Source organism: Mobula hypostoma, chromosome 11 (assembly GCF_963921235.1).
Source record: "Mobula hypostoma chromosome 11, sMobHyp1.1, whole genome shotgun sequence".
NCBI lineage: Eukaryota > Metazoa > Chordata > Chondrichthyes > Myliobatiformes > Myliobatidae > Mobula > Mobula hypostoma.
Genome location: NC_086107.1, coordinates 52,333,693 through 52,344,404, shown reverse-complemented (window position 1 = coordinate 52,344,404; position 10,712 = coordinate 52,333,693). Strand labels below are relative to the sequence as shown.

Here is a 10,712-nt window from a genome sequence, read left to right as displayed (position 1 = left end):
AGAAACCATTTTTAACTATAATTTCTTTCGAGGTCTTGGTTACAGGCAAGAGGGCATCAAAAAGTACAGAAAAATTATCAGAGATAGTGGTATCAGAGAGAGGGATGTTAATAATAGTTAACCCTTTTGTCATTACCACATCGATGGGTGGGCTCAGTGACATGCTGGGCAGGATCTAGGTGGTCTAGTAAGTTCATGAGTTCAGCTGCCATACAGTTTGCATTGGAGAGGTCATTAATATGAATATTGAAATCACCGGCGATGACAATCCTGTCATAGTTCAATATAATAGAAGATAAGAATTCTGAGAATTCCGAGAGAAAGCAGACATTGGATTTAGGGGGTGATAAATGATAAGCAGAGGACAGGATCCATACAATAAATTTTAAACCTCAAAACCTGAAAAATTGTTGACATACAGTAGATTGCACCTAAAATGTCTTTTGAACATGGTGACAAACCTGGCACCTTGGTACCCTGAAACTGTCATAGTCAGGGGGACACAATTCAGATAACTGGCTGTATTCATTTAACTTTAACTAGGTCTCAGTGAAGAACACAAAATTAAGTTCTGTAGAGGTAATACAAGATAAAAGTCTTATTTAAAAGTGATCTCATATTTAGAAGAGCTATCTTAAGCAGAGTAACTTGGAGTTGTGCAACAAGGGAGGTAGATTTTAAGATACGGTTATTTCTGTTGACACCTTTAACAGCATAGTTCAGTCTGGGGCCCTTCCATTGACAATGGTCTGAATAGGATTGGTAACATTTGCAAAGTTGAAGGAAGTAGTTAAGGATGGATCACACATGCCATTGATGGTAAATAGTCATACACATGGGTTTGCCCAAGTGCAGTGGAACATGTTTGCAGACAGCGTCTGTGAGCCCAAACTGTTTGGGTGAAAAATGTGGCGTGTTCCCAAAATAGATTAAAAATGTCAATGAAGTCAAAGTTCATCTCTCTACATTGCTTCGGAAGCCAATCATACTGACTTGCCTGCTAAAAGACCAGAGCCATGACCCAGCTTAGGAACTGGTCTGGAGATAAAAATTTCCTTGTCACTAATTTTTTGAAATTCAGAGAGACGACTAAAGTCATGTCTGAGCAGCTCGGATTGTTGCTGAGCAATGACATTTGTGCTAACGTGGAGAACGATCCTTTTTTAGAAGGGTGGTCAGTTAGTAAGCATGTGAGCTCGTACGTTATATCATAAACTTTAACGCTGGGGAAACAAACAGACACATTTAGCTTTGACTTGATGTTCTCAATGATGAAGTCACTGATTACCAGCACCGGTGAAGGCAGGGGAGAAGATCACGGAATCCGCAGTGGCATGGCGGGCAAAGAGGTAACCTGAAAGCTACCCTGCTTAAGGTGCAGTGGAGGTGGGGAGGCACCTACTGGCAGTCCAGAGTGGCATGGAGCTGCTGGTGGTGTCTCACCATTCATAAATGAATCCCTGATGCCCCAGGTGATGGAGGATGAAATGAGTCGGTCAGCAGAGAAAACTCTTGGACGCTGAATCTATTTCTTGTCATGCAAGTGAAGGAGTGGAGCACCTACGTGTTCCTACAACTGTGCAGGGTCCCGCTAAACAGGGAGTTGAGCTGGCTGATGCCTTGGGCCTGGTTCTCAGTTGAAACCAGGGCTTGTTTGGCTTGGCTAGAGTGGCCTCCAAAGGAGGCCCAATCCAGGGGAAAGTGGAGTGAAGCTCTTCTCCAGCGATGGCTGTGGCACCTGTAGTGACTAAGAAGTCGAGGAACTGCTTGACATCCTTAATCTGACAAAGTTGAGATATTTTCCCGTCTAGTTTGGCGATTTTTCAGTCACAGCAAAGACAGCCCTCACAGACAGGCAGGACGGTGAAACGTGGCATGGTCCCAGTCTAATAACCAGTTGTGTGCTGCACTGAGTAAAACACAGCCATCTTCACCCACCTCCTCCTAATCTTAGGCTCTCCCATCCCATACGTAACTCCTTGTAACGTGATTTCTTTTTTCCTGCCAGTCTTTGATGTTCAATCAGTTATTTAAGTCTCTGGAAACTTTTCCATTATGATGACTTTCTGCTTTAGGCACTCGCCAACATTCCACATAAAACCCATCTCACAATTCCAATTTCCTCCCCAAATCACATAGTACAAAGATAAAATTATAAACAGTATCTTAAGGGCTCACTGATGAGGATTAGTGAGGAAGATCAAGCGTCTTAGGCTTGGGATATCAAAGAAGTTGACATTTTATTTTAAAATTCTGTACATACCATCATGATGTACCATCTGCTGTAAATTATAGGCTTTCAAAGATAAACTGAAATTATTCGTAATATCATATACATAATTATGGTTCAAATATTTTGCAACTATTTCCCTAGAAAGCTCAGGCTTGTTTCACCTCAATTTATAGGTCCCACCTGAAAACGAGCACTGTAATCAACAAGAACATATTCCCACAAGGCAATCTTAACCCACCTCATCCTAAAGTTTCCACGCCATTCATAGAAATGGTAGCCATCTCATTCTTTACAAGAAATGTAGCAAAGTCTCAAGAGTCAAAATTGAGATCATAATCACAATAAACATTTCTTTTGCTTAAACATACTTAACATAGTATCAATAAAGGTTCATGGCATCAAGATCTCAGAAATCTTATATGGCTCATTGATTTATTTGAATGATTTATTTAACGCTTCATAACTTTGTTACAATATTTTTAAAAGTTAGTTCCTATGCTACATAGATCCCCATTAAATTCCCAGACTGCTTATCACTCTCTCTCTCTATTTTAACCACACACTGAGTCACACCCCATCTAGGCAGAATGGAGGAATTTACAATACCTTACAGCCCCTGGAGTTCATCAAATCAATAGTGCGCTTAATGGCTGGATTCGGTGGTTCAATCAGCTCAACTTGTGTCTTGACACTGTTCTCAACATATGGGCCAATCAAAATGTAATTCTCTCCATGCTGATCCACTGTCAACTTTGTTTTGGTTTGGATGACAGTGTAGATACCACCCACTAGAACAAAGAAAGGGCAATGAGAAAATAAATACAGGAATACACATTGAAGTCCCTAAAGCATGAAAAGAAAAAAAAGTCACTCTTCCAACAAACCCATGCACAATCACCTTTTAATGGAATCTGACCCTCCAAAGGAAAAGATGTGTTGAAATGCCAACTTACTTAGACTAATTATCTATTTTATTTCATACAGGTGTACCTCTCGACAGTGAGATAATGCTACATTATCTTATCCCACTTCATAATCTTGGTCTATGGCGCATGTTTTAAAATATCCACATCTAATCTTAGCTAGGTAATTATTCTACCTCTTCAGCAATGTGAATTTTCTGCATTTTCCAAACGAGTCATCATGTGGCTTCTCCAAGGAACACATTTCATACTGTGCCACGATAGGACTCGCATATCCAGTTGATGGAAAAGACCACAGGCTGAATTACAAAATGTCCCCTCACATATCCTTCACTTACGTCAGCCCAGAGTCAGAGCTGTATCTTCAGTGGACAGTGCGAGAATCTCTAAAATTCCCATCTCTCTAATTTTTTATTCCATTACGTTCATTTTTACGATCTTACTTAAGCTTTTATCCATTCTTCCAATTATCTCTGAGCCTTTGGCTCCATGACAACATTTTTACGATTAACTTCTTGTGAAAGGCTTGGGGACATTTTCCTACAGGAAGTAAGTGTTTTTTCTCACATTTTCTCGCACGTTAATATCAGAGAATCCACTACTCTTTAAACAATTACCTGTTCTGGAAGTCTACAGAAGTCCAGCATTGTGTCCTTTGAAATTAAATAGCAACAGCTATTTAATGAAAGTTCATGGACAATTTCATCTAACCCAAAATGGGAATATCGCCCCCGGGGTGTGGTGGGAGTTTCTAAAGTGGTGATAAAGATAAAGGGGGCGGTGGGGGGTGTTCGGTAGCAAATGAGGCAGCTGAGGGATTACACACTTAATTTCAGAAATAAATTACTTATGATAACCATTTGATCCTCAGTGCCTCATAATTGATTACAATGATCACGTAATCACCTCATCGCTCGTTAACCCACCATTCTCTCAGACTTGGCTCAAAGCGCATTATAATTGTGGAAAAGCAATGTGACACTTTGCATGTGGCATATCTTGAGGAAATTGGACTGAAGAAAATTGAGTGATTTCCAGACCCAGCCCACACACTATCGCCATTCACTACTGTAGTGCATGTTAGCTAGGCCGATTCCCGTACTCTAATCACACAGTGACACGTCTCCTGTGAATTAGGGTATGATGTTCAATGGGGTAAAGTTCAGAATCTGCCTTTTTGAATGGTTTTGATCGCATTTCTTTAGCCCACGGCCCACCATCATTACTCTACTTCATGTGCCTTCAGGCAGAGAGTCAGATTTTGTCTGAGCTATGATGACATCGTAACTTTCCCCGTTATTGATTGCAGTGCTTAAGGTTGGACTTAATCCATGAGCAATTGACTATGGTCTTTAATCTGCCACGAGAACAGCAGAAGCAAACCAAATAAAAAGGTATAGAATATCTGAAATATGAATTTATACCAGCACCAAGCAACTAACAACAGCCAGTATGTCCACTGTGTGAAAAAAAGATTTTTCAAATAAAGCAATAAAACCAGACTCCTTGAACATTTGAAGAGAATATGATCTAATAAAACAAAACAAGAACTTGGTCTATTTGCAGTCACTTCGTGAAAACTTTCAGGAATGAAAAACACTTCAAAACATGTGCCAGAACAACAAAACAGAGATGGTTTGCATGCTTCATACAACATTTCATTGTTACATCCGGAAAGCCCATACAATTGGAAAGGAACTGATTTTGCTAGCTGTAAAGGAGGTTCTGAGTATGGTTTTGCACAAGTCACCAGACTAAATAATTAAAGCAATTCTACTCGGTGACATCTCTGTTCAAAGACGAATAGATGGGATGTCTGAGAATGTGGAAGACACGTTGTGCAATATACTTAGGAGAACAGAGATTGCTCTGCATTTGGATGAGTCAACTTTGCCAGGCAACGAATCTTTGCTTCTTGGTTATGTTCACTTCATAAATCATGAAAGTATGGTTCAAGAGTTTTTATTTGTAAGGGGGCTAGAAACAGATACAAAGGGGGAGTCAATATTTTGAGTTGGTGAGCAATTTTTCCAAGAGAGGGACATTCTGCTCACCAACATTCTTGCTTGTACAACAGACAGGGCACCATCAATGACAGGACAGTGCTCCGGGATTATTACTTTCTTGGAAATAGCTGGACCAACATATTTACTATTCACTGTGCAACTCAGAGCGAACATCGTGTTGCAGAAAACCCAAGTGATCGGTTGCACAAATCATTAAATACAATTATCACAGTGGTAAATAAAATCAAGTCTCATGCTCTTAATTCTCAACTATTTTCAGAGCTTTGTCTTGAGAATGAGGATCAGGTTTTTACACTTGCTGCTGCACACAGAAGCCAGATGGCTCTCAAAAGGAAACTGCCTGAGACACTTTTATACACTTTGTGAAACTGTGATAAGATTCTTTGAAGACTTGAATGCTTCATTCAATAATCAACTTAACTCAAGAATATTAGGTATGACATCGCTTATTTGTCAGAATTATTTTCAAAGTTCAATGAAATCACTTTTCAGTTGCAAGGAAACGATGTGAATCTTATCAAAGTCAAATTAATTGTCCCCATATTTCTGACCCTTCTTAAGTGCAACATTGGCCTTGCAACCTTTTCCGATTTCCAAACCTTATGGAGTTGGAAGGGAAAGAAAGAATACCAGATGATGATCTTCAAGCTTACTGTGCCCACCTGGGGGAGCTGTATAAAGAGACATTAGAAAAATTTCAGGATCTTCTCGCAATCCAAATTTCATATTGGGTAATAAATCCATTCCTGAACACTTGTAATGGGAAATTAATAGGAAGGTTGGAGGAAGAACTGATCTTGCTACAAAATGACTTTGAGCTGAAGTCAAAGGTTTAAAAAGTCATATCAAGACTTTTGGTTGCCAGAAAGAAATCTCTGAATGTTATCCTGCACTGTGGAAAAAGGACAAGATGCTCTTTATTGCCTTTCCAACATCATATTTAGCTGAGCGTAGTTTCAGTGCTGTTGCCCAACTTCTTTCAAAGCAAAGAAATATACTGAGCGTGGGGATCTGAGACCCCTTCTGAGTGACATTCAGCCTGATGCTGAGAAGCTGATATCACTGCACCAAGCCCATCTATCTCACTAAAAGGTGAAAAGCAATGAGGCAGTGAATAGTTGGATTACTAATATACGCTCTAAAATTGTTAATGCAAATTGTTTTTACTGTAATTAATTATTTTTATTTGTAGCTTTAAATAGATTTGAATTATTCTGGCAATTATTTGTCACTACTTTGAACTTGCAGTTCCTACTTTCTTTCACTGTGCATCATATTTTTCTCTCGCTGTACTTAGTGTAGTAAATGGCTGTTGTGTGTTCTTATGCCAGATGTTGGGAGTCCTGGGAGGCCCAGGGAACTACATCTGCATTAAGTGCATCTGGCTGCAGCTCCTTGAAGACCATGTTAGGGATCTGACGCAGCAGCTCAATGACCTTCGGCTTGTATGGGAAAGAGAGGAGATATTTGATCACAGTTACAGGCAAGTAGTCACCCCAAAGTTGCAGGAGGCGAGTAGCTAGGTGACTATCAAAAGTACCCGGTGACCCTGTGATCTCTGTCTCAGAGACTGATATTAGGCTGTCTTTAAAGAGTATGAACCCTCACAAGATGGAAGGCCCTGACAAAGTACCTGGTAAGGCTCTGAAAACTTGTGCCAACTAACTGGCGGGAGCATTGAAGGACATTTTCAACCTCTCACTGCTATGGGTGGAAGTTCGCACTTGCTTCAAAAGGGCAACAATAATACCAGTGCCTAAGAAGAATAATGTGAGCTGCCTTAAAGACTATCACCCGGTAGCACTCACATCTACAGAGATGAAATGCTTTGAGAGGTTGGTCTAGACTGAACTCCTACCTCAGCAAGGAATTGGACCCATAAGTCAATGGCAGACACAATCTCAATGGCTCTTCACACAGCCCTAGACCACCTGAACAATACAAACACTTATGTCAGGATGCTGTTCATCGATTATAGCTCAGCATTTAACACCATCATTTCCACAATCCTGATTGAGAAGTTACAGAACCTGGGCCTCTGTACCTCCCTCTGCAAATAACCGGAAAACCACAAACTGTGCAGATTGGTGATCAACACTGATACACCTTTGGGGCGTGTGCTTAGCCTGCTGCTCTACACTCTCTATACCCATGACTGTGTGGCTAGGCATAGCTCAAAGACCATCAATAAACTTGCTGACGATACAACCATTGTTGGTAGAATCTCTGGTGGAGACAAGAGGGCATACAGGAGTGAGATATGCCAACTAGTGGAGTGGAGTCACAGCAACAACCTGACACTCAATGTCAGTAAGATGGAAGAGTTGATTGTGGACTTCAGGAAGAGTAAGACAAAGGAACACATACCAATCCTCATAGAGGGATCAGAAGTAGAGAGAGTGAGCAGTTTCAAGTTCCTGGGTGTCAAGATCTCTGAGGATCTAACCTGGTCCCAACATATCGATGTAGTTATAAAGAAGTGTTTTTGTTGACATACCAAATCACTTCAAACTCCCCACGAAGTATAGTTGCTGTCTTATACAATACTTCATGAGGAGTTTGAAGTGATTTGGTACATCAACAAAAACACTCAAAACCTTCTATAGTTGTACAGTGGTGAGCATTCTGACAGGCTGCATCACTGTTTGGTATGTGGGGCAGGATATATCCTGGATGTATCCTGGCACAGGACCGAAAGAAGTTGCAGAGGGTTGTAAATTTAGTCGGCTCCACCTAGGCTACTAGCCCACAAAGTACCCAGGACATCTTCAAGGAGCAATATCTCGGAAAGGTAGTATCCATTATTAAGGACCTCCAGCACCCAGGGCATGCCCTTTTCTCACTGTTACCATCAGGTAGGAGGTACCGAAGCCTAAAGGTACACACTCAGTGATTCACTTCCGAACTCCTAAATGGGCATTGAACCCATGAACACTACCTCACTTTTGTAATGTATGTTATTTGTTTTTGCATGATTTTTAATCTATTCTATATACATATACTGTATATATTGATTGATTGATTGATTGATTTGTCTTCTATATTACGTATTGCATTGAACTGCTGCTGCTAAGTTAACATATTTCATAACACATGCCGGTGATAATAAACTTCATTTCTGATTCTGAAATGGAAATGTGAATAGAAAGTTAGCACAGAGCACCACTGTGGCCATTCCCCTCAAAAATTAGTATACCGCTTTGGATACTGTTGTGGGGGATGACCTTCCAGGGGAATGTCATGGAGACCGGGTTACTGGCACTGAGCATAGGTCTGCGGTGCAGAAGGGGAAGAGGCAGAAGAGGGGAGTGGTAGTGATAGGGGACTCATTAGTCAGGGGAATAGACAGGAGATTCTGTGTATGTGAACAGGACACCGAGATGGTATGTTGCCTCCCAGGTATCAGGATCAGGGATGTTTTAGATCACATCCACGACATTTTGGAAAGGGAGGGAGAGCAGCCAGATGTCTTGGTACATATTGGTACCAATGACAGAGGAAGGAAAAGCAAAGAGGTCCTGAAAAGAGAATTTAGAGAGCTAGGTAGAAAGTTGAAAAGCAGGACCTCCCAGGTAGTAATTTCTGGATTGCTGCCTGTGCCATGTACCAATGAGGGTAGAAACAGGAATATTGGCAAATTAATGCAAGCCTGAGAAGCTGGTGCAGGGGGCAGGGCTTCAGATTCTTGGATCATTGGGATCTCTTCTGGGGAAGGTATGACCAGTTGAATAGTGACATGTTGCACCTGAACCCAAGGGGAACCAATATTCTCATGGGCAGGTTTGTTAGAGCCTCTGGGGAGGGTTTAAACTAATTTGGCAGTGGGGTGGGAACCAGAGTGAAGGGACTCAGGATAGGACGGATGGTAAATAAGCAAAGAAAGTGTGCAGTCAGGATGTCAGGAGGGGCAGGCAGATGATAGGACATAATTGTAACCAGCAGAGTGAGCATCAGTGCATTAGGGATGCAGAGTCAAAAAGGGTAGCAAATACAGCACTCAAAATGTTTTATCTCAATGCACAGAGTATAGTATAAGAATTAAGGTGGATGATCTTGTTGCACTATTACAGATTGTTAGGTATGATATTGTGGCCATCACTGAACTACGGCTGAAGGATGGTTGTAGTTGAGGGCTGACTGTCCAAGGTTACATATTGTATCAGAGGGATATGAAGGTCAGCAGAGGAGATGGTGTGGCTCTACTGGTAAAGAATAACATCAAATGTGACATAGGATCGGAAGCTGCTGAACCCTAGTGGGTTGAGTTAAGAAACTGCAAGGGTAGAAGGAGCATGATGGCAGTTGTATACAGTCCTTCCAACAGTAGCTGGGATGTGGACCACAGATTTCTAAAGGAAATAAAAAAAGACATGCCAAAAGGGCAGTGTTATGATAGTCATGGGAGATTTCAACATACAGGTCGATTGGGAAAATCAGGATGGAAATGGATCCTGAGTGAGTTTGATGAATGCCTACGAGATGGCTTTTTAGAGCAGTTCATCGTTGAGCCTACTAAGGAATCAGATATACTAGATTGGGTGTTATGTAATGAACCGGAGGTGATTAGGGAGCTTAAGGTAAAAGAACCCTTTGGAGGCAGTGATCACGATATGATTTTCAACTTGAAAATTGAAAGGGAGAAAGTAAAGTCCGATGTAGCAGTATTACAGTGGAGTAAAGGAAATTACAGTGGTACAAGAGAGGATTTGGCCAAAGTAAATTGGAGGGAGATGCTGAGCAGAGCAGCAATGGTATAAGTTTCCAGGAAAAATGGGGAAGATACAGGACAGATGTATTCCAAAAATGAAGAAACACTCAAATGGCAAAATAGTACAACTGTGGCTGACAAGGGAAATGTAAAAGCAAAAATGAGAGCATACAACAAAGCAAAAATTAGTAGGAAGACAGAGGATTGGAAAGCTTTTAAAACCCTACAGAGAGCAACTGAAAGAATCATCAGGAGGGAAAAGATGAAATATGAAAGCAAGCTAGTAAATAATATCAAGGTGGATAGAAAAAGCTTTTTCAAGTAGGTAAAAAATAAAAGAGGATATAGAAACATAGAAAGCCTACAGCGCAATACAGGCCCTTTGGCCCACAATGCTGTACTCACATTGCTCACCTCTCTCTGCGTAGAAAAACTTACCTCTGACATCTCTTCTGTACCTACTTCCAAGCACCTTAACACTGTGCCCTCTCGTGTTAGCCATTTCAGCCCTGGGAAAAAGCCTCTGACTATCCACACGATCAATGCCTCTGATCATCTTATACACCTCTATCAGGTCACCTCTCATCCTCCGTCACTCCAAGGAGAAAAAGCCAAGTTCACTCAACCTATTCGCATAAGGCATGCTCTCCAATCCAGGCAACATCCTTGTAAATCTCCTCTGCACCCTTTCTATGGTTTCCATATCCTTCCTGTAGTGAGGTGACCAGAACTAAGCACAGTACTCCAAGTGGGGTCTGACCAGGGTCCTATATAGTTACAACATTACCTCTTGGCTCTTAAACTCAATCCCAGGATTGATG

General features: G+C 41.2%; 1 protein-coding gene across 2 annotated transcripts in view; it reads right to left on the bottom strand.

Annotated features, from left to right (window-relative positions):
- The window catches only part of LOC134353728 (glycogen [starch] synthase, muscle-like), a 124,650-nt gene that overhangs the window by 95,795 nt on the left and 18,143 nt on the right, over positions 1–10,712 (bottom strand). For both annotated transcript variants that reach the window (XM_063062027.1, XM_063062029.1), the window contains exon 2: positions 2,840–3,021. In XM_063062027.1, the coding sequence (XP_062918097.1) occupies positions 2,840–3,021 (182 nt within the window). The remainder of the gene's footprint in view (positions 1–2,839; positions 3,022–10,712) is intronic.